The 23911-nt window shown below is 50.7% G+C and overlaps 2 protein-coding genes across 2 annotated transcripts; one reads left to right on the top strand and one right to left on the bottom strand.

The window, feature by feature from the left end:
- Positions 1-661: 661 nt before the first annotated feature.
- Positions 662-1665, top strand: LOC128848211 (olfactory receptor 14I1-like). The gene has a single exon (XM_054048029.1). It carries the CDS (start codon positions 668-670, stop codon positions 1628-1630), a length of 963 nt encoding a protein of 320 aa, XP_053904004.1. The 5' UTR covers positions 662-667; the 3' UTR covers positions 1631-1665.
- An 18421-nt stretch (positions 1666-20086) lies between these two features.
- LOC128847963 (olfactory receptor 14A16-like) lies at positions 20087-21025 on the bottom strand. The gene has a single exon (XM_054047686.1). The coding sequence runs from the start codon at positions 21023-21025 to the stop codon at positions 20087-20089; it is 939 nt and encodes a 312-aa protein (XP_053903661.1).
- Between the last annotated feature and the right edge of the window lie 2886 nt (positions 21026-23911).

Genomic DNA, 23911 nt, shown 5'->3' with positions numbered 1-23911 from the left:
CAAGTCTTGTGACTGCCACTGACCTGCACAGCACAGACACAAAGTCACAGAGGGAAACAATACAACCTAGCAGTAACTGAGCGACGCTCCTAGCCCATCATCACACAGAGATGGAAGTGCAGCTAGAATTGGTGCCATGAATCAATCTGTAAATAGGTAGAAAGCCGTCTATGTGGAGGAATCATCACAGACGAGCTGACACATAGGAAGCTGGGTGAATCAATGTCATATTTCTCTGGAAAGTGGGAATCAGGCTGTGTTGTCATGTTAGTTTCATGCCCAAGTTGTGGGCTTGCTATTTGTCATAATAGGGAACCATCTTGGCTAGAATTGTTGGATTTGGATTGTACTTTGTCCCATCCTTCATACTGCATTTTATCTATGGCCAGATCCTCAGATGGTGTAAACTGACCCAGCGCCATTGACTTTAAGTGAAATAATCCAGTTTTCACTAATGTGATAATGCATCTGATTAGTGCTCTGGGTGATGGGTGAGGAGCACTCGTGACTCCTCGTCAATGGAAGTGACGAGTGCTGTGCACCTTTGACATTCACATTATGAGATATTACAGAGAGAGAATCAGGATCAATTCCTCTGTCACTCGAATCTTGACCATTGCCCTTCTCCTTCCCTCCACAGCCATCACATGATGTACTGAGAAAGAAAATGTCCAACCAAACCACTGTGACCGAGTTCCTTCTCCTGGAATTCTCTGACATTCGAGAGCTGCAGATTTTACACTTCATGGTGTTTCTAGTGATTTACCTGGCAGCCCTGGTGGGGAATCTTATCATCATCACAGTTGTTCTCCTCGACCACCATCTTCACACCCCCATGTACTTCTTCCTTATGAATTTGTCCATTCTAGATATCGGCTCCATCTCTGTCACTGTCCCCAAATCCATGGCCAATTCCCTCATGAACATCAGGTCAATTTCTTATTCTGGATGTGTTGTCCAAGTTTTTCTCTTTGTCTTTTTTGTTTCAGCAGATCTTGTTTTATTGACCGTCATGGCGTACGACCGATACGTCGCCATCTGCCAACCCCTGCACTATGAGAGAGTGATGAACAGGAGAGCTTGTGTCCAAATGGCAGCTGGTATCTGTATCAGTGTTTTTCTTTACTCTGCGCTCCACACTGGGATCACATTTGCAATATCCTTCTGTGGAGGCAACATGGTGGATCAGTTTTTCTGTGAAATCCCCCAGCTCCTCAAGCTCGCCTGCTCTGACTTGTACCTCAGTGAAACTGTAGCTATTGCCTTTAGTGTGTGTTTAGGCTTAAGCTGCTTTGTTTTTATACTTGTGTCGTATGTTCAGATCTTCAAAGCAGTGCTGAGAATCCCCGCTGAGCAAGGCCGGCATAAAGCCTTCTCCACCTGCCTCCCTCACCTCACCGCGGTGTCCTTGTTCTTTTGCACTGCCACCTTTGCCTACAGTCATCCCACCTCCAGCTCAACCTCAGGTCTGGATCTCATGGTGGCTGTTCTCTATTCTGTGCTACCAGCAGTGATGAATCCGATCATCTACAGCATGAGGAACAAGGAGATCAAAGCTGCATTGAGGAAACTCATAGCGTGGAGGTTATTTACAAGCAATAAACTGTCCATTTTTTCCCTTTGGTTGTGATTTCATTCCATGTTTCTTTATAAATTTAATCCTCTGATAACATTATAATACCCATGAGAACATGCTTTGCAATCTACTTATGCAGAAAGGTGTGTTTAGACTGGTAAAAATGCAAACAAACCCCACTCAAGTCAATGGAGTTACTGTACATTTAAACCAGTGTAAATAAGATCAGACTTTACCTATCATGTTTTTTGTACTGCCACCCATCACCACACTCTCTGAGCACCCTCCACCTCAAAGGAGTAGCCATAATCAAGTCCCTAGTGGACTTCATGAGTTCTCTGTGTCTTCTTCTTTTTGGGGGCATAAACTCTGCTTGGGGTGCCATGGCTTTTGGTTAATTGTTTGCTTGTGTGACAGAGTGGGGTATGATGGTGTCAAACTATGAACTCTGTTGTAGTATCTGTAGAAATATTGGCACGGTGACAGCACAAGTCTGGCCTGGTCTAATGGCAGCCTGCTGTGCTGCTTTCCAGAGAGCTGCCCCTCCTGGGAAAGGTGCTTGTCACCATCATGGAGATGCATCAAGACTAGAGACTGGAGCCATCGATTTTTGTTGTCTCTCAACTACTTGCCCCCTCCCCCCAAGGGAAAATGATTATTCTATACAGGTAGGGTTACCATATTTCAGCGAGCAAAAAAGAGGACGGGAGAAGCCCCGCCCTAGCCCCGCCCCTGCCCCTCCCACTTCCCGCCCCCCCTGACCTCCCAACCCTCCCCCCGTTCCTTGTCCCCTGACTACCCCCTCCTGGGACCCCTGCCCCTAACTGCCCCCCAGGACTATCTAAGCCTCCCTGCCTCTTGTCCCCTGACTGCCCCAACCTTTATCCACACCCCCACCCCCAGACAGACCCCTGGGACTCCCACGCCCCATCCAACCACTCCCCACCCCCTGACAGCCCCCCCCAGAACTCCCAACCCATCTAAACCCCTCTGCTCCCTGTCCCGACTGCTCCGATCCCTCTCCCCACTCCTGCCCCCTGACAGCTCCCCCCCAGAACTCCCAACCCATCTAAACCCCTCTGCTCCCTGTCCCCTGACTGCTCCGATCCCTCTCCGCACTCCTGCCCCCTGACAGCCCCCCCCAGAACTCCCAACCCATCTAAACCCCTCTGCTCCCTGTCCCCTGACTGCTCCGATCCCTCTCCCCACTCCTGCCCCCTGACAGCTCCCCCCCAGAACTCCCAGCCCCCTACCCCCCTGCTCATTGTCCCCTGACTGCCCCCTCCTGGGACCCCTGCTCCTAACTTCCCTCCAGAACCCCACCCCCTACCTAAGACTCCCTGTTCCTTGTCCCCTAACTGCCCCCTCCTAAGACCCCCCCCAACTGCCCACCAGGACCCTACCCCCTACCTGTACCCTGACTGCCCAAAACTTTCTCCACTCCCCCCAAAAAGCCCCCCCCCCGTTTCTTGACTGCCCCCTCCAGAACCTCCCTGCCCCTTCTCCTGCCCCCCTTACCCTGCTGCTCAGAACAGGGTGTTGGGCTCTGTGGGAGCCGGACACGTGGCTAAGCTCCCCAGCACAACAAAACCCGGTCCCTGGCCCTGCACAACAAAACCCGGTCCCTGGCCCGGACCGGGTTGCAGGGGAGAGCTGCCCTTGTATCAGCACAAAGTGCTCTCGCTCCCGTTTTGCTACGCTGCATGGCAGTAACCGCTCCCAGTTGCAAAAGGGGAGGGCTGCACTTTGTGCTGAGACACTTGCTCAGAATGCAGGGCGGAGCTCCTCTCCAGCTGCTCCGGAGTCCAGCCCGGGACTTTCCTGCAGCCCTCCCAGCCGCTCCGGGGGAGGGGGGAAATCCCGGACATTGTGAGTGCTTTACAAATTCCCCCCGGACGCTATTTTTAGCACAAAAAGGAGGACATGTCCGGGTAAATCCGGACGAATGGTAACCCTAATACAGGGGGCCCACAGGCATGAATGTCGGAGATGGAACTTCACAGTTTGAACCCCTGGTGCAGAGCCGGGGGCCTATTTAACAGTGCATCAGAGGGAATTAACACAACAGGGCAATTTCGAGTGATCTACCCCCTGTCGTCCAATCCCAGCTTCTGGTAGTTGGTGGTTTATGGAGACCCAGAGCATGGGTTCACTTCCCTGACCATTTTGGCCTCCACAACATCCCCTGACAATGAGTTCCACATGTTGACTATGTGTTGTGTGAAGAAGTACTTCATTTTGCTTGTTTTAAATCTGCTGCATATTAATTTAATTGGGTGACCCCTGGTTTTTGTGTTATGTGCAGGGGTAAATAATACTTCCCTATTCAGTTTCCCCCTACTATTAATGATTTTATAGATATCTCTCATATCCCCCCCCTTAATCGCCTCTTTTCTAAGCTGAACAGTCCCAGTCTTTTTAATCTCTCCTTGCATGGAAGATGTTCCATACCTCTAATCATTTTTGTTGCTGTTCTTTGTACCTTTTCCAGTTCTAATATATCTTTTTTGAGATGGGGTGAACAGAATTAGATACAGAATTGAAGGTGTGGGCGTATCATGGATTTATATAGTGACATTATGATATTTGCTGTTTTATTCTCTCTCCCTTTCCTAATGGTTCCTAAAATCCTGTTAGCTGTTTTGACTGCCGCTGCACATTGAGTGTTAGTATTTGTTGTCTCTTTAATATTAAAGATAATATTTGTAATAATTATTTTGAGTCACTTTTGCAAATGTTGCATTTATTTGGTCCCAATATTGAAAACTGACTCACTTGGACAGACCTTTCTGTCCAGAAGTTCTCAAACTCTTTTTTTTTTCAGATCATGGACTATATGTCAGTAGAAAAAGTGTCTTGTGGAAACTTCCCCTCTCATTCCTGATCACACCAACTACCTATCCATCCAGACACAATTTAGGGGACCTCCTCCCTTGCCCATTCAACTTCACAGAACATCGCTGCACAAGTTATAGCAATTGTGCATATGGAAATGTGATATTAGGAAAGCAATTGGGGTTAGATTAAGGCTTCAGTACTATTGTCCAGTGTCCAGGGCCCCAGCTCAAGAAGTCATGGTGTTACAGCAGAATCTCAACTTTCATTTTGTAAACGGAAGTAATTTTCTAATCCCCATGGGATGGAAAGTTTGAAAATATAACCCAAGCCTGAGACAATAACCAAGTGTAACCCCCAAAGCAACATCTGCCTGAGTCTGCAGAGAGTCTGAGCCAATTACTCTGAGGATTAAACTGCTTTGAGTGAAACTGACACAGCAATACCTGCCTGATTCTTCAGAGAGACTGAGCCAATCACAAAGTTAACTCCATAGGACAGAGGTGCAGGCTGCAGCTCCAGGACCATGCCCTCACTCACCAGCCAGTTTACCAGGTGGGTGCACAGGTCTCAGATTTCTGTCTATTGAACTACGATTTTGTGATCTTAGACTCTTCCATTGTTATGTGAATGGGATGGGGTTAAGCAATGAGAAACTCAAATTCAGGAACAAAAATAAAACTAGGCATCATGGTACAGATATTCAACTCGTGTAAACTGCCATAGCTCCATAGCATTATGCTAATTTACACCAGCTGGGGAATTAACGTAAATTAAGTTGTCATGGGATAAAAGGGAAGGTCCTTTCATGGACTGAGAACTGGTTAAAAGACAGGGAACAAAGGGTAGGAATTAATGGTAAATTCTCAGAATGGAGAGGGGTAACTAGTGGTGTTCCCCAAGGGTCAGTCCTAGGACCAATCCTATTCAATTTATTCATAAATGATCTGGAGAAAAGGGTAAAAAGTGAGGTGGCAAAGTTTGCAGATGATACTAAACTGCTCAAGATAGTTAAGACCAAAGCAGACTGTGAAGAACTTCAAAAAGATCTCACAAAACTAAGTGATTGGGCAACAAAATGGCAAATGAAATGTAATGTGGATAAATGTAAAGTAATGCACATTGGAAAAAATAACTCCAACTATACATACAATATGATGGGACCTAATTTAGCTACAACGAATCAGGAAAAAGATCTTGGAGTCATCGTGGATAGTTCTCTGAAGATGTCCATGCAGTGTGCAGAGGCGGTCAAAAAAGCAAACAGGATGTTAGGAATCATTAAAAAGGGGATAGAGAATAAGACAGAGAATATATTATTGCCCTTATATAAATCGATGGTATGCCCACATCTTGAATACTGTGTACAGATGTGGTCTCCTCATCTCAAAAAAGATATATTGGCACTAGAAAAGGTTCTGAAAAGGGCAACTAAAATGATTAGGGGTTTGGAACGGGTCCCATATGAGGAGAGATTAAAGAGGCTGGGACTTTTCAGCTTGGAAAAGAGGAGATTAAGGGGGGATATGATAGAGGTATATAAAGTGATGTGGAGAAAGTAGATAACGAAAAGTTATTTACTTGTTCCCATAATACAAGCACTAGGGGTCACCAAATGAAATTAATAGGCAGCAGGTTTAAAACAAATAAAAGGAAGTTTATAGTAGGTCCTAGCCGGGGCTCGACCCTTCCGGACAGGAGGGGAGCCACACCGACTCACTACTGTGGGAACAAGCAGTCAGTTAGTCCCGAAACTCCGGCTCTTTAGTGCAGAGTCGGAGCAACCACAGTTAAAGCTCAGACCCTTGACTGCAGGGGCTGAGCGAGCAAATAGATCAGAGCCCAGGCCCTGGATCAGGGCGGGGCAAACACAGTTAGCTCAGGCCCTTGGTTGCAGGGGCTGAGCGAGCAGACAGTTCAGAGCCCAGGCCCTGGATCAGGGCGGGGCAAACACAGTTAGCTCAGGCCCTTGGTTGCAGGGAGCTGAGCGAGTGAATAGTTCAAGCCCAGGCCCTGGATCAGGGCGGGGCAAACACAGTTAGGCTCAGGCCCTTGTTTGCAGGGAGCTGAGCGAGTGAATAGTTCAAAGCCCAGGCCCTGGATCAGGGCGGGGCAAACACAGTTAGGCTCAGGCCCTTGTTTGCAGGGAGCTGAGCGAGTGAATAGTTCAAAGCCCAGGCCCTGGATCAGGGCGGGGCAAACACAGTTAGGCTCAGGCCCTTGTTGCAGGGGCTGAGCGAGCAAATAGTTCAAAGCCCAGGCTTCTGTAGCCGAGCGTTGGGTGAGGGGGAAGCCTGCCACCCGTGCGGAGGGTGGCAGGGGGGAACGCAGGCCCGCCCACTCCACTGCGTTCCAGCCCGGGGCCCTAACAGCGGTTGCTGCCGCTGCTGGTCAGTGGGGTATCCAGACCGCAACACACTGACATAGGCTCACACTCAGTTGCAGCCGGACCGGGGTCGGCTACCCCCGGGCTACTTCCGTGATCCCCCTCAAAGCCTACCTCGTTCGTTGCGCCGGGATCGGGCCAGTCCACCTGCATGGGCTCCTCTCTGCCCGGGCTCGGCGGCAAGTCTGGTAGCTCTGCCGGGAAGTCCGGCCAATGGTCCTCAGGCGGCTCCTCTGGATAGCAGCAGGGGCGAAGGGGTTCAGGTCCAGTCTCACCCTCAGGGTTAGTGGGGTGCGGTTCCCAGGGATTCTCCCAGTAGCGGGCGTGAACGGGCTCCGGCAGCTCCTCCTCGTAGCGGGCCCGGGGTAGCTCAGGCCAGCTAGGGTCCAGGCCTCGGTCTTCGACGGTCTCCTGGCCGGGAGCTCCCGGCCGCACGTCTGCTCCCTCCGGTGGCTGGCCGCCGACTGAGCTCTGGCGGCCGGCCTTTATACTTCCTGTCCCGCCCCTTGACTTCCGGGGGGCGGGGACAGGCGGTGGTGGTCCCACCCACTCTGGTGCCTGCACGTGGGCTCCCTCTTCCGGACAGGAGGGGAGCCACACCGACTCACTACACACACCCCCCCTTAAGACTGGCTCCCGCATGTCGGGGCCAGGTCCTTCCATCTCCCCCATGCGGGATAGGAAGTCCGCATTCGTATGGTCCTTACCAGCTCGATGCTGGACCGTAAATGCGTAGGGTTGTAAGGCGAGGTACCACCGCATAATGCGGGCATTATTATCTTTCATCCGCATTAGCCACCGGAGGGGGGCGTGGTCTGTGACGAGGGTGAACGGGGCCCCGAGGAGGTAGAAGCGCGGGGCATCGCAGGCCCACTTCACCGCGAGGGCCTCTTTTTCCACCACTGCGTAATTCCTCTCACGGGGGAACAGCTTCCGGCTGAGATATAATATGGGGTGGTCCTTTCCCTCCACTTCTTGGGACAAGACTGCCCCTAACCCTACGCCGGAGGCGTCGGTCTGTAGGATGAATGGGCGTTTAAAGTCCGGGCTGTAGAGAACCGGCTCCTGGCAGAGGCACTTCTGCAGTGTCCGGAAGGCCACCTCACATTCGGGGGACCATCGTACCTGCCGGGGGCTGTCCTTCGTCAGAAGCCCAGTTAAGGGTGCTGCGATGGTCGCGAACTGGGGGATGAACCGTCTGTAATACCCAACGAGGCCCAGGAACTGCCGAACGTGCCATTTGGTCGACGGGGTGGGACAGTCCAGGAGGGCCTGGACCTTCCCGACGAGGGGCTTGACCCGCCCGCCCCCGACGGTATAGCCAAGGTAGTTGGTCTCTTGCCAGGCAATACGGCACTTTTTGGGGTTGGCGGTCAGGCCCGCCTGTCGTAGGGACCTTAGGACCGCCGCAACCCGGGGCAGATGGTCCTCCCAGACGCGGCTATAGATGACCACGTCGTCTAGGTACGCTGCCGCATAGTCCTGATGGGGCTGCAGAAGTCGGTCCATCAGCCGCTGGAAGGTGGCTGGGGCTCCATGGAGACCGAATGGCATCCGCGTGAATTGGTATAGCCCCGTTGGAGTGGCAAAGGCGGTTTTCTCTTTTGAGGTCTCCTCGAGGGGGATCTGCCAGTAGCCTTTGCTGAGATCCAAGGTGGTGATATACTGGGCCTCCCCCAGGCGTCCCAGTAACTCGTCCACACGGGGCATCGGGTAGGCATCGAAGTGCGAGATGGCGTTTACCCTCCTAAAGTCGATGCAGAAGCGGCGGGTACCGTCCGGCTTGGGCACCAGGACCACCGGACTACGCCACTCGCTCTGGGACGGCTCAATGACGCCCAGAGCCAGCATGGCTCTTACTTCCTCCTCGACCGCATCCCGCATCCGATAGGGCAGGGGCCGGGTCGTCTCTCGAACCACTTTCCCCGGCTCGGTCTGGATGGAGTGTTTGACCAGGGACGTGTAGCCCGGTACGGCCGTGAAGGTTCGTTTGAAGGTCTGTAGCAGGCAGTTAGTCTGTTTACGTTGCTCTTCCGTGAGCGATTGTCCTAATTGGGGTGCCGGGGGGTCATCCGTCGAGGGTACGTGGGGTCCCAATTCCGGCTCGGGTGGGCAAGGGTCAATTAAGAGGCCCTCCCGGTCCTGCCACCGTTTCAGCAGGTTTACGTGATACCGCTGGGTTCCCTTCCGCTTGTCCGGTTGCCGCACCTCGTAGGTGACGGGACCGACCTTACGCACGACGTCGTAAGGTCCCTGCCACCGGGCTAACAATTTTGACTCACTAGATGGGAGGAGGAGTAGGACACGGTCTCCTGGTTGGAACTCCCGGACTTGGGCTCCCTGATCGTAGGTTCGTTTCTGCCGCTCCTGCGCCGTCTTCAAGTTTTCGCAGGCCAGGGCTCCGGCCTGGGCAAGGTGCTCCTGTAACTGGATGACATATTTCAGGAGGCCCTGGGCTGGGGACGCTGACTGTTCCCAGGTCTCTCTCATCAGGTCTAAGAGGCCCCGTGGTCTGCGTCCATACAGCAGCTCGAAAGGGGAAAATTTCGTTGAGGTCTGCGGGACTTCTCGGATGGCTAGCAGCAAGGGTGGAAGGAATTGGTCCCAGTGGCGGAGGTCCTCTGCGGGGAATTTCCGCAACATGCTTTTCAAAGTGCGGTTAAACCGCTCCACCAACCCGTCCGTCTGCGGGTGGTACACGGACGTCCGGAGTTGTTTGATGCCTAAGAGGGCACAGACCTGTCGCAACAATTGGGACGTGAAGTTCGTTCCCTGGTCGGTCAGGATCTCTCTAGGCAGTCCTACTCGGGCGAAGATTTTCAGCAATTCCCCCGCGATAGTCCAGGCGGTAATACTTCGCAGGGGGATGGCTTCGGGGAACCGAGAGGCATAGTCCACCAAAACCAGGATGTATTGAAACCCCACGGCACTTTTCGGGAGGGGGCCCACGAGGTCCATGGCGACCCGTTCAAAGGGCGTCTCCATCACTGGCATGGGGACCAGGGGTGCCTTGGGGATCCCGGGCGGGGCGACCCTCTGACACTCTGGGCAGGAGGCGCAATATTCTTTCACCTCCTGAGAGATTCCTGGCCAAAAGAAGCGCGCCAGGATTCGAGCGAGGGTCTTCTCTCGCCCTAGGTGCCCGGCGGCTGGCACATCGTGGGCCAACTTCATTACCGCCCGCCGGTGACACAGGGGCACTAACAGTTGGGTTTGTGGTTCCTGGGTGCGGGGGTCACGGTCCAGGCGGTAGAGCCGGTCCCGGCGCAGCTCAAAATGGGGCCACAGGGTGGCCCGCTGGGGGTCCACAACCCTCCCGTCTACTGCCACGAGCTGCTCGAAGAAGCGGCTAAGGGTGGGATCCTCTCGCTGGTCCCGACAGAAATCGGTATCGAAGCGGGGCTGAGGGGCCGGCTCCGGCGGCGGTTCCGCTGCGTCCGTGTCGTCTATCTCGGTCGCCGGACCCTGCTCGGGGGTCTCGAAGGAGGACCCCAGCCGATCAGCCTCCAGGGCCGGCGTGGACCGTAGGACTTCCTCAAAGGCCGGCCAGTCCCGACCGAGGATCACAGGGTATGCAAGATGGGGAGCTACCCCAACCACCAGGTGTCGGGTGATCCCCGCGATGGTTAGGGGGACCCGGGCGCTGGGGTATGGTCGGACATCCCCATGGATGCATTGTAGATGAATACATCCGAGGCGGGTATCACCTGGCGGTACCAGGTCCTTACGGACCAACGTCTGGCCACAACCTGAGTCGATCAAGGCCCGCGTAGTCCGTCCTCCGACGGCCGCCGGGACGGTCAGCTTGGGGTTCATGGCTGGCCTGGCTCGAGTGTGGCTCACCCACACTTGCCCATAGCTGCAATCCATCTCCGGACAGTCTCGCCAGAGGTGCCCCATCCTCCCACAACTGAAGCAGGGTCCGAGTTCAGGTCGTCTGCTCCGGGGGCCTTCTCAGCTTGGGCTCCGGGGGGGGCTTCGCCGAGCCTTTGGGGGCCCCTGGCCCGGGGCCACTGGTCCGGTCTGAGGAGCCGGGTCCGCGTGCCGGGTCCGGGTCTCGCGGCGGGGGTCGGGCCTCGGTGCGGGGTGTTGTGGTCCGCTCGGGGGTTCCCCTTTCTTTTCGCCGTGGGCTGGTTCGGGCCCGGGGCGTCGGAAGGTGGGCCCTACTGCATCTTCGGCGGCTAGGAAGTTCTCCATTAGCGACACGGCCTGGGCCAGTGTCGTCGGCCGGTGGCGAAGCACCCAGGCGCGCCCTCGGGAGGGTAGGGTGTGCACGAACTGTTCCAACACCACCTGCTCGGTTACCTCCTCCGCCGTCCGGGTGCCGGGCTGTAGCCACCGTCGGCAAGCCTCTTTTAAGGTTTGGGCCACTACCCGCGGTCGGGCCCCGGTGGGGTAAGTCTGGCCCCGAAACCTTTGTCGGAAAGTCTCGGGACTGACGTCGAGGGCGTCCAATATCGCGGCCTTCACCAGGTCGTAGTCCCGTGCTTCCTCAGCCGCCAATCCCCGATAGGCCACCTGGGCCGCCCCCGTCAGGTGGGGGGCTAAGAGGGTAGCCCACTGGTCCCTGGGCCACCCGGCGACGAGGGCTACCCGCTCGAACGTGACCAGGAATGCCTCCGGGTCGTCGTCTGGGCTCATCTTAGTCAAGCGAAGGGGGGCAGCTAACCGCGGCATCTCCGCAGCCTCCCCTGCCGGCCCCGGTGCGGGGCGAGGGAGCGTGACCAGCAACTGCTGCAGCTGGACTCCCAACTGCCGCACCAGCTGTTGCTGTTGCTCGAGCTGGGCGGTGTGCTGCTCCTGCTGCAGCTGGAGTTGGGCGGCATCTCGCTGCTGTTGCTGCGCGAGCTGAGCGGCCTGCTGTTGCTGTTGCTGCTGCAGCTGGGCCGTCTGCTGTCGCTCCTGGCTCTCCGTGAGCAGCTGAAACAGCCGCTCCATATCCATCCTTAGAACGGGGGGGGGGCAACGGCCACTCCCCCTCTAGCCCCTTCTCACAGGGGCAGGGGCTCGGGCCCCACGTTGGGCGCCAAATGTAGTAGGTCCTAGCCGGGGCTCGACCCTTCCGGACAGGAGGGGAGCCACACCGACTCACTACTGTGGGAACAAGCAGTCAGTTAGTCCCGAAACTCCGGCTCTTTAGTGCAGAGTCGGAGCAACCACAGTTAAAGCTCAGACCCTTGACTGCAGGGGCTGAGCGAGCAAATAGATCAGAGCCCAGGCCCTGGATCAGGGCGGGACAAACACAGTTAGCTCAGGCCCTTGGTTGCAGTGGCTGAGCGAGCAGACAGTCAGAGCCCGGGCCCTGGATCAGGGCGGGGCAACACAGTTAGCTCAGGCCCTTGGTTGCAGGGGCTGAGCGAGCAGACAGTTCAGAGCCCAGGCCCTGAATCAGGGCGGGGCAAACACAGTTAGCTCAGGCCCTTGGTTGCAGGGGCTGAGCGAGCAGACAGTTCAGAGCCCAGGCCCTGGATCAGGGCGGGGCAAACACAGTTAGCTCAGGCCCTTGGTTGCAGGGAGCTGAGCGAGTGAATAGTTCAAGCCCAGGCCCTGGATCAGGGCGGGGCAAACACAGTTAGGCTCAGGCCCTTGTTTGCAGGGAGCTGAGCGAGTGAATAGTTCAAAGCCCAGGCCCTGGATCAGGGCGGGGCAAACACAGTTAGGCTCAGGCCCTTGTTTGCAGGGAGCTGAGCGAGTGAATAGTTCAAAGCCCAGGCCCTGGATCAGGGCGGGGCAAACACAGTTAGGCTCAGGCCCTTGTTGCAGGGGCTGAGCGAGCAAATAGTGCAAAGCCCAGGCTTCTGTAGCCGAGCGTTGGGTGAGGGGGAAGCCTGCCACCCGTGCGGAGGGTGGCAGGGGGGAACGCAGGCCCGCCCACTCCACTGCGTTCCAGCCCGGGGCCCTAACAGCGGTTGCTGCCGCTGCTGGTCAGTGGGGTATCCAGACCGCAACACACTGACATAGGCTCACACTCAGTTGCAGCCGGACCGGGGTCGGCTACCCCCGGGCTACTTCCGTGATCCCCCTCAAAGCCTACCTCGTTCGTTGCGCCGGGATCGGGCCAGTCCACCTGCATGGGCTCCTCTCTGCCCGGGCTCGGCGGCAAGTCTGGTAGCTCTGCCGGGAAGTCCGGCCAATGGTCCTCAGGCGGCTCCTCTGGATAGCAGCAGGGGCGAAGGGGTTCGGGTCCAGTCTCACCCTCAGGGTTAGTGGGGTGCGGTTCCCAGGGATTCTCCCAGTAGCGGGCGTGAACGGGCTCCGGCAGCTCCTCCTCATAGCGGGCCCGGGGTAGCTCAGGCCAGCTAGGGTCCAGGCCTCGGTCTTCGACGGTCTCCTGGCCGGGAGCTCCCGGCCGCACGTCTGCTCCCTCCGGTGGTTGGCCGCCGACTGAGCTCTGGCGGCCGGCCTTTATACTTCCTGTCCCGCCCCTTGACTTCCGGGGGGCGGGGACAGGCGGTGGTGGTCCCACCCACTCTGGTGCCTGCACGTGGGCTCCCTCTTCCGGACAGGAGGGGAGCCACACCGACTCACTACAAAGTTCTTCTTCACTCAGCACACAGTCAGCTTGTGGAACTCCTTACCTGAGGAGGTTGTGGAGGCTAGGACTATAACTGCGTTTAAAAGAGAACTGGCTAAATTCATGGTTGGTTAAGTCCATTAATGTCTATTAGCCAGGCTGGGTAAGGAATGGTGTCCCTAGCCTCTGTTTGTCACAGGGTGGTGATGGATGGCAGGAGAGAGATCACTTGATCATTACCTGTTAGGTTCACTCCCTCTGGGGCACCTGGCATTGGCCACTGTCGGTAGACAGGATACTGGGCTAGATGGACCTTTGGTCTGACCCAGTACGGCCGGTCTTATGTTCTTACGTTCTTCTTTGGCGCCATTGACTGAAATGGGTCTACAGCTCATTTACACCAAATGGGGATCTGGCCCCATTGATTCCAATGGAGCTATGGATGATTCCCCCCAACTGGGGGATCTACCACATTGACTCCAAAGGAGCGATGCGTATTTATACCAGATAGGAATTTGGCCCATTTACACCAATGGAGAGACGATGAATTACATCAGTTGGAGATCTGGCCCATTGACTCCTATGGAGCGATATTGATTTACACCAGCTGGGAACTGACATTTCATGGTTATTCAATCTCCCTGACATGCCAGCAACCTGTGTGAAATAAAGATTTTAAAAACATTAGGTAACATTGCATCTGCACCAAATGAGCCTTTTTTTTTAGTGTTGTCTGCAGTAAGAAAAAGAAAGGATGAATAGTCTGTTACTATTCACACAGGGACGACTTTGCTGTATTCACTCAGCTGTTCCAATGATGCAGGCTGGAGCTTACTCCAGCTTCCGGCAGAGATAAATAACAAGTAGAGCTGGTTAGAAATTTTCTGATGACGCAGAGTTTTGTCCAATATTGCCAATTCATAGAACCCAGAGATTCATGGACACATCTCGGGTTCCATGAACTTTCAGTGAAGGAAAGGCAGGCTGGCAATTAAGATGGGCTGCTGGGCGTACATGGCTCTGGGGCAGCCTAACTTGTCAGAGCTTCCAGGCTCCCTGCCATGGAGCCAGGAGACTGAAAGCCCTGAGAGCCCTGTTTCTAACCCAGGATCAGCTCCCGGCTCTGTAGCAGGAAGCCTGAGAGTCCTGAGAACCCTGGTTCGAGGCAGGGCTGTCAGGGCTTCCAAGCTCTCTACCTTGAAGCTGGGAGCCTGGGATTCCTGGGATGAGCTCTCAGGGTCCTTGGCTCTAGGGCAATTTCAGCTTGTGGATTGCAGCTGGGATTCTGGGACCTGGTGTGTCAGATACTTTAGACCCTCCCACTAATGAATGGAGTGGAGGGAAAGATCAGCAGTGACAACACTGACTGAGAAAGGATGTAGTGTCAGCGTCCATGTCATCATGCTGCTCAGCACCTAAGTCCAGACTGCAGGGAGCCCCTCTTCTGGAGTCAGCTGGGTTAGGCACCTTAAGCCATTTCCTGCCAGAAGGAATCAGGCCAGGGGAAGCCTCCTTTTCACCTATAGCCAGTGGTTAGAGCACTCCCTGGGATGTGGGAAACCCTCAGCTGGGCGGCTTAACCACAGGACAAGGGGCTACTCTGACACATTGGTCTCTGCAGCTGGTCTGTGTGCAGCTGACTTTGCATTTCACTGCCAGGGAGAAGAAGATGTATCCACGTCCATTCTCTGAGGGCTTCCAGGACTCATGCCCTGGAGCCCTGCCCAGCTCAGACCCAGGCTTCCCTGCCCTGTGCCTTTCTGCAGTGTTGGCAAACTAAAGGGAGAGAAAAGACACAGTAGCAGCAAGGCCGAGGGGGCTGAACTCAGTGGTTGGAGGCAGGATCCCTAGGTGCTAACCCCTGGCATGGGGAGAAGACACACATTTTTCCTACACATTGAGCGAGTGTCCACGTCGTTTTCTGTAGATCTCCCCTGTGCATGTGGCCTGTACTCCATATTCACGATCCCTGGTGTATCTGCCACACAGCAAGCACCAGTCCTGCAGGCCGCCTCACCCACAAGTGTGCAACATAATAGAGAGGGGTAAAGGCAGGGAATGGGATTGTCTGAGGAGACAGGGGCTTAAACCTGATCCTGGCTTGGACCATGCTCTGGAGGCTCTTAGTTCTTCTATCTCACTCTTGCTGCTGTGCAGGAGTAGCTATGGGGCCGAAGCCTCCTGTTAATATAGGATCAGGGACCCTTGTATTCCCTATTCTGCTCCTCTTGTCTTGCCTTGTGCTGATCCATGTGACCGCTCACACCTGCCTCGGTCAGGGGCAGTCTCTGTTAGCTGAGCTGAAGTCACCTGTCTGACCACAACAGGGACTGGAACATCTGCAGCAGAACAGCTGAATACACTGCATTATAGCCTGTTCTCTATACAGCCCTGTTGGCCCTCCTCACTCCCACACACACGGCCACGTGGCCATTCAGTGACAGACACACACACTCCCCGGCTGCCTGGCTGGGCATAGGCAGAAAGCCAGGGAGCTCAGCCTCCAGCAGCCCACCCGGAAGGCTCTTGACAATTTCACTTTCTGGCTACAGGGTAAACGTGAACATCAGAAAGTGCATTCTAGGCAGGCCGGCAGGGAGCCATAATTGCAATTTTCCTGATGGAAAATCAATTGTAGTTTTCAATTTTGAAATTTTTGAGGGTATTGGGGACTGTGCCAATTAGGGCTGAGCTTCCCACATGGAGAATCTGGGGAGACGAGGCACATTGAGAAGCTCTTGTTGTTATGCTCAGACAGCTGGAGACAGAATGAAGCAGAGCTCTTGCAGACTCCTTCAGCACAGAGGGATCACTGAACACCTCAATATTCTCATGGAAAATTTTGATTTTGTGAAGGGAATTTTGCATTAGAAAATTGTTCCAGTGGAGAATTTCCAACCAGCTGTACCCAGAACTCATGGAGAGCCTATGGACTCCAGTGGGAAGAAGATTGGGATATAGCTGGGGTATAGCATCTAGGCTTACTCAGGTTGAGAGAAGAAACATTCCCCTTATCAGGAATGAATCCACATGACAGAAAAGCAGAGATGGGCCCAAACCAAGACTCTAATCCACGCTGGGATCCCAAATTCCTCAACATTCAAGAGAAGAGCTTTTGGATCTGAGGTCATAGATCTGCCCTGTCACTACAAAACCCACCACTAGCTGGATGGGCAGACAATGTCCCCATTGCTGGTTGGCACAATCTCTGTGGAGATGCAGGTCATGAATGTGTTCTGGAGACTGAACTCCCCTTTGCACTGTCCAGATGGGCATCACAGGTCCGAGCTGTCTGACTGGTCCTTCAGAAGACTGCCCAGTTGGAGATAATTAGTGACAGCTAAGATGAGTGAAAACCATGAAATCAATGGGAGTTAGGCACATCTGAGGACCCCAGTAGGAACCTAGCTGAATATTTAGGTGTCTAAATACCTAAAACTTTAGATAGTTGTCCACATTTGACTCCTCATCTCCTCCATTACCCAGTGGAGGTTTATATCAGGACGTGTCATCGTTCCTCAGGACACTTTATCAGGCACAATCGCTTCCAATTCATGTGTTCAAATTCTGCAGAGTGTGTAAAGGCTGTAACGTCAGCCCAGGGATTCAGATGTCAATAGGAAGTAGAGCACGCAGACCATGTGGAGAATTCCCAGGGCACAACGCTGATTGGGAGCACAGAGCTGTGATTATCCCCAGTGGGCATTGCAGAGGATTCAGTAGAAAAACACTTGAGACTTGGCCAAATTCATCTGGTGTGAGGCCACTGAATTCAAGGGAGTTACATCAGGAATGGATTTGGCTCTGTGGGTTTATGGAGGAAATTGTATGCAGCATGTTGTACACTCAGGGCTAAACCAAGACGTTTTATTGGTTGCAGACTATACACCGATAACACTGAATGACCTGCTTTTGAGGACAAAGGGCTTTCTTCCATGCCCCCTCCCCTGCGTGTTCTGTTTTCCTTCTTCGTCAAACAGCCAGATCAGCAGCCCAAGAGGCAGAAGCTGTAATTTTCAAAGGTGCCTAAAGGAGTCAAGAGTGCACAACTCCCACTGAAACACTGTGGGAGTTGGGTGCCTAATTCTCCTTTCAGAATAGCAGCCGTGTTAGTCTGTATCTGCAAAAAAAAGAACAGGAGTACTTGTGGCACCTTAGAGACTAACAAATTTATTAGAGCATAAGCTTTCGTGGACTACAGCCCACTTCTTCGGATGCATATAGAATGGAACATATATTGAGGAGATATATATACACACATACAGAGAGCATAAACAGGTGGGAGTTGTCTTACCAACTCTGAGAGGCCAATTAATTAAGAGAAAAAAAACTTTTGAAGTGATAATCAAGCTAGCCCAGTACAGACAGTTTGATAATAAGTGTGAGAATACTTACAAGGGGAGATAGAGTCAATGTTTGTAATGGCTCAGCCATTCCCAGTCCTTATTCAAACCGGAGTTGATTGTGTCTAGTTTGCATATCAATTCTAGCTCAGCAGTCTCTCCTTGGAGTCTGTTTTTGAAGTTTTTCTGTTGCAATATAGCCACCCGCAGGTCTGTCACTGAATGACCAGACAGGTTAAAGTGTTCTCCCACTGGTTTTTGAGTATTTTGATTCCTGATGTCAGATTTGTGTCCATTAATTCTTTTGCATAGAAACTGTCCGGTTTGGCCAATGCATCCGAAGAAGTGGGCTGTAGTCCACGAAAGCTTATGCTCTAATTCTCCTTTGAAAACCTCAGCCTGAAATCTATTTTTCAAAAGAACATGTAGAAGCAGAGATTGTGGCTAGATACACTTCCTCCACATCCTCCTGCTCCTTGCCAATGTGTGCCAGTCCTTCCCTGCAGGAACCCCTTTTGTGGATGACAGGAGAATCCATTCTCCAATGTTGATGGCTCCTGTCTGATCAGCAGCAAGAGAAGAAACCAGTGAGTTTTGTTTGCACAATCCCCAATCTCCTCTGGCTCCCTGGATGTTGGAGAGGACTAATGCCTTCCCATCGTTATTCTGGATGAGGGCAGAAATTGGAGCACCAAACCTTCTGGTCAATGTCTCTCTGTGCTGCTGTCACAAGTAAAACTGGTTAATATTTTTTTGTCAAATCTGTTTTTCGATGGACAATTCAGTTTTCAACCACATGGATCTTTTTCCAAAAAATGTCTCTTATCTCTGGAAAAACAACACCCCAGAGCCCAACATTGTTTGAAAACTTTCAGGTGAAAAGTGAATCTCTCTACTTGAAAATTCCACTTCAGTGTCTCATGGGAGCTGTAGTTTGGTTGCCTCGTGGTCACATTCTCCTTTATGGGCTGGAATCTCTAGCCAGACTACAGCCCCCCCCCCCCCCCCATGAGGCATTGCAGCTGTAAGACTCCCATGATAAACCACAGCAACTTAGGAAGAAGGAATCCCGTGGTGCAGATGTTGTCCAGCCAAGGAACCTGTCCCTTAGAGAACGGGAGTTTGAGGCACATGAACTGCAACTCCCATGAGACATGGCAGTGGTATTTCCTAATAGAAATTTACATTTTCAGCTGAAAGTTTGGAGAGGGAGGATTGTTTGTCGTAAAGTCAAAATTTTCTATGAAAACAAACACATTTTCTGCCCAGCCCTAGTCAAAAGGGACTCATTGCTCAATGGTTCTCCCCACTGGCCCCTTTTCCGTACTCAGTCTTTTCCCCTGGGGTGTGGAGAGGTCAGTAGCCCGCTCCTTGTAAAGTCAAAGTGAAAATGTTGTTAGAGTGAAAGCCTGGGGTTTACAGCTCATTGTAAAGCAGAATCTTCTGTGAGAAATTCTGGTGTTTTGATGTTTGTTTTCATCTTAAATGGGGTGAAAATAGAAACATCAAAAATATTCACTGAATTAAAAGTTCTTAAAAATTTGATTGGGAAATGTCAAAACCAAAAATACTAATTTGTTTTCTTTTTCTTTTTCTTTTTTCTTTTTCCCAAAATGAAATGCTTTGATGTTTCAATGAAAATTCTTTCATTTAGAAATGTCAACTGAAAATGAAAAAATGTCATTATGAATGAGACCAACTTCTGTTGCTGGAAGAGACAAACTTTCGAGCTACACAGTTCATTTTCAGAAAGCCTGGAAACTTGTCTCTTCCACAAATAGAAGATGATCCAATAAAAGATATTACCTCATCCACCTTCTCTCTTTCTTATCCTGGGACCAACATGGCTATAAAACAACAATGAAAATAATCATTATAAATTGCCGGTTTGACTTAAAATAACATTAAAATGGCATTTTAAGTCAAAATGCCCATTCAAAATATTTCAATTTTTAAAAAGTTTGGAATTAGCATTTTGAAATTAAAAAAACACATGTTTAAAAAAATTTTAGAAATGACATTCTGAACTAAAAAAGTTCATTTTAAGTGGATATTTCAAACTAGAAAATGGAAAAATTGTAATTAGCTCTTCCTAGGATTTTCAAAGAGGCCAAAAGATAATTAGATTCACACATTCTACTGAAAACTCATTGGGATTTGAGCACCTAAGAGTAAAATTTTCAGAAGTGCCTGAGTCTTATTTGAAAATTGGACTTTGGCTCCTGAGGAACTTAGATGCTTTAAATTTTTTCACCAAATTTCTTTCAGATTTTCAAAAATCCCAGCCAAAATCAGAAAATGCAAAACATCAGGTTCTGATCCTAACATGAACATAGGCTTGTCCTCATGCAAAGTCAGCCTGAACCATTACATAAGGTGGAGGATGGGAATACTTTATTCCAGGTGGACAGTAACAGTTCAGTGTCAGGAGTTCATTTCTTTTGAGAAAAAAATATCCTGCCTATCATTTTCCATAGAGACTCTTTTATCTCTTTGTTTCTTAGACTGTAAATGATTGGATTCATTAGTGGTGGCACCACACAATAGAACACAGCAGCCATCAGATCTAGAGATGTTGAAGACATCGATCTGGGCCTCATGTATGTAAATGATGCTGTACAGATAAATAAACAAAAAACAACCAGGTGTGGGATGCAGGTGGAGAAGGCTTTGTACCTGCCCAGCTCGGAGGGGATTCTCATCACCGTGGAGAAGATGTGAATGTAGGACACAATTATCAATCCAAAGCAGACCACATCGACAAGGGACACAAGGACAATCAAGACAATTACATTAGCATGTGTATCAGAGCAAGAGATCTTTAGCAACTGTGGGATATCACAGAAAAACTGAGCGATAACATTGGACCTGCAGAAATGTAACCTAAAGGTATTAGCTGTGTGTAATATAGAGCACATCATGCTGCTAATCCATGAACCAGCTGCCATCTGGGCACATGCACCTCTGTTCATAGTCACCTTGTAATGCAGAGGGCGGCATATAGCAATGTAGCGGTCATATGCCATCACCGTGAGAAAGGCCAGCTCTGCTGCTGTAAAAGTTATAACCAGAAAGACTTGGGTGACACATCCAGAGAAAGAGATGAGTCTGTTGTTGGTTAGGGAGTCAGCCATGGATTTGGGGACTGTGACTGAGATATAGCAGAGGTCTAGGAAGGATAAGTTGCCCAGGAAAAAGTACATGGGGGTGTGAAGGTGCTGGTCGAGGGCTATGACGGTGATGATGAGAAGATTCCCAACCAGGGCTGCCAGGTAAATCACTAGAAACACCAGGAAGTGTAAAATCTGCTGTTCCCACACGTCAGAGAATCCCTGGAGAAGGAACTCAGTCACGATGGTTTGGTTGGACATTTCTTCTGTACACTGCAGAGGGAAGGCCAATGGGCAATGGTAATGGAAGGAGAGACAAAAGATAGATGGAGACTGGTTTTATTACTCTGCAGGACACATATGGCAGCTCAGGAAAATAACAAGATCCTTCCCTTTCTTCGCCATCACCATGTAATTACAATGTTTACAATGCAGGTTCATGGGGCTCTACTTATTGGAAGCTTCTTTTTCAACAGACCTACTGCTTGTGTTTATTTAAAGCCCTCTCTGGTTATTTTACTCACTAAGAAGCTGGGAGTGGATGACAGGGGATGGATCATCTGATGATTGCTGTTCTGTTCATTCACTATGAAACACCTGGCAGTCGGATGACAGGAGACTGAGCTAGATGGACCATTGGTCTGACCCAGTATGGCCAGTCTTATGTTCTTAAGGCCTTGACTCACAAAGAGTCTTAGGCCCCTAAATGCCATTTTAGGCAGTTCAGTCCAGTATTTGTGCCCCACTGGAAATCATAGAACCCCCATTCATCTGCTGCCTGACCCCGAAGATGGCTACAGTCCATCGGGGCCAGGGGCCAGATTGTTAAATGAATTTAGGGACCGGGTCGGATTTTCAAAAGTCTCTAGGTGTGTAAAATGCATTGATTTCCATGGGTGTTAGGCTACCAGGTGCATTTGAAAATCCCATGAGGCACCTAAATACCTTTAAACATCTGGGCCTAGGTGCCTAACTTTCCACTAGTAAAGTTCTCTGGGCATCTAAAAACCTGCTGGTGTGCAGGCCGAGAAGTTGCCTCAGTCTAGACATCCAGGTTTACGCCTCAGACCCAGAAGAACCTCAAACTAGGTGTTCCTCTGCCTATCTCACCTGCAGGGCCCAATCCAGTAGGTGTTCTCATGGCATGCCTGAACCCACCCAGCACAAAGGTAGAGAGGGATCCCCCTGTGGTGTTTAGCTCAGTGGTTAAAGCTTTCCCTCAAAGTCTAGAAAGCCTGGGTTCAATACTCTCTTCTCCACACTATTATCCATCCCTTTCCTAATGGTTCCTAAAATTCTGTTAGCGTTTTTGTCTCCTGCTGCACATTGAGCAGATGTTTTCAGAGAACTCTCCACAATGACTTTAAGATTTTTTTTTTGAATGGTAACATCTAATTTAGACCCCATCATTTTGTATGAATAGTTGGGATTCTGTTTTCCAGTGTGCATTTCTTTGCATTTGTTAGCATTTAAATAATCTGCCATTTTCTTGCCAAAATCATAGAATCATAGGACTGGAGGGGACCTTGAGTGGTCATCCAGTCCTGTCATCTGCATTTATGTATTATCTAGACCAATCCTGACAGGTGTTTGTCTAACCTGCTCTTAAAAATCTCCAATGATGGAGATTCCACAACCTCTCTAGGCAATTTATTCCAGTGCTTAATTACCCTGACAGTTAGGAAGTTTTTCCTAATATCCAAACTAAACCGCCCTTGCTGCAATTTAAGTCCATTGCTTCTTGTCCTATCCTCAGAGGTTAAGAACAACAAATTTTCTCCCTCCTCCTTGTAACAAGCTTTTATGTACTTGAAAACTATCATATCCCCTCTCAATCTTCTCTTCTCCAGACTAAACAAATCCAATATTTTCAATCAATATTTACAGGTCATGATTTATAGACCTTTAATAATGTTTGTTGCTATTTTCTGGACTTTCTCCAATTTGTCCACATCTTTCCTGAAATGTGGGGCCCAGAACTGGACACAAAATTCCAGCTGAAGCCTAATCAGCGCGGAGTAGAGCGGAAAAATTACTTTTCATGTCTTGCTTGCAAAACTCCTGCTAATACATCCCAGAATGAGGTTTGCTTTTTTTGCAACAATGTTACACCGTTGACTCATATTTAGCTTATGATCCACTATGACCCACAGATCCCTTTCTGCAGTACTCCTTCCTAAGCAGTTATTTCCCATTTTGTATGTGTGCAAGTGATTGTTCCTTCCCAAGAAGAATACTTTGCATTTGTCCTTATTGAATTTCATCCTATTTACTTCAGACCATTTTTCCAGTTTGTCCAGATCATTTTAAATTATAATCCTATCCCCCAAAGCACTTGCAACCCCTCCCAGTGTGGTATCATCTGCAAACTTTATGTGTACTCTCTATGCCATTATCTAAATCATTGATGAAGATATTGAACAGAACGGGACCCAGAACTGATCCCAGTGGACCCCACCCGATATCCCCTTCCACCATGACTGTGAACCACTGATAATTACTCTCTGGGAACAGTTTTCCAACCAGTTATGCACCCACCTTATAGTAGCTCCATCTATGTTGAATTTCCATAGTTTGTTTATGAGACAATCATTGGAGACAGTATCATAAGCCTAACTAAAGTCAAGATATAGAACATCTACGACTTCCCCCCATCCATAAGGCTTGTTACCCTGTTAAAAAAAGCTACCAGGTTGGTTCGACACTATTTGTTCTTGACAAATTCATGCTGACTGTTACTTATTACCTTATTATCGTCTAGATGTTTGCAAATTGATTGCTTAATTATCTGCTTCATTATATTTCCTGATACTGAAGTTAAGCTGACTGGTCACCAAGTTTTGTGAGTTCCCTTTGTAACTCTTCAGAGTCTGCTTTGGATTTAACGATCTTGAGTAATTTTGGACCATGTGCAAACTTTGCCACATAACTGCTTACGCCTTTTTCTGGATCATTTATGAATATGTTGAACAGCACTGCTCCCAGTACAAATCATTGGAGCGACCCCTCTATTTACCTCACTCTACTGTGAAATCTGACCTTTTATTCCTACCCTTTATTTCCTATCTTTTAAAGAATTACTGATCCATGAGAGGACCTTCCTTCTTATACCATGTCTGCCTACGTAGCTTAATAGCCTTTAGTGAG

The sequence above is a fragment of the Malaclemys terrapin genome, chromosome 13, assembly GCF_027887155.1.
Source record: "Malaclemys terrapin pileata isolate rMalTer1 chromosome 13, rMalTer1.hap1, whole genome shotgun sequence".
NCBI lineage: Eukaryota > Metazoa > Chordata > Testudines > Emydidae > Malaclemys > Malaclemys terrapin.
This window is presented reverse-complemented; position numbering and strand designations above follow the sequence as displayed.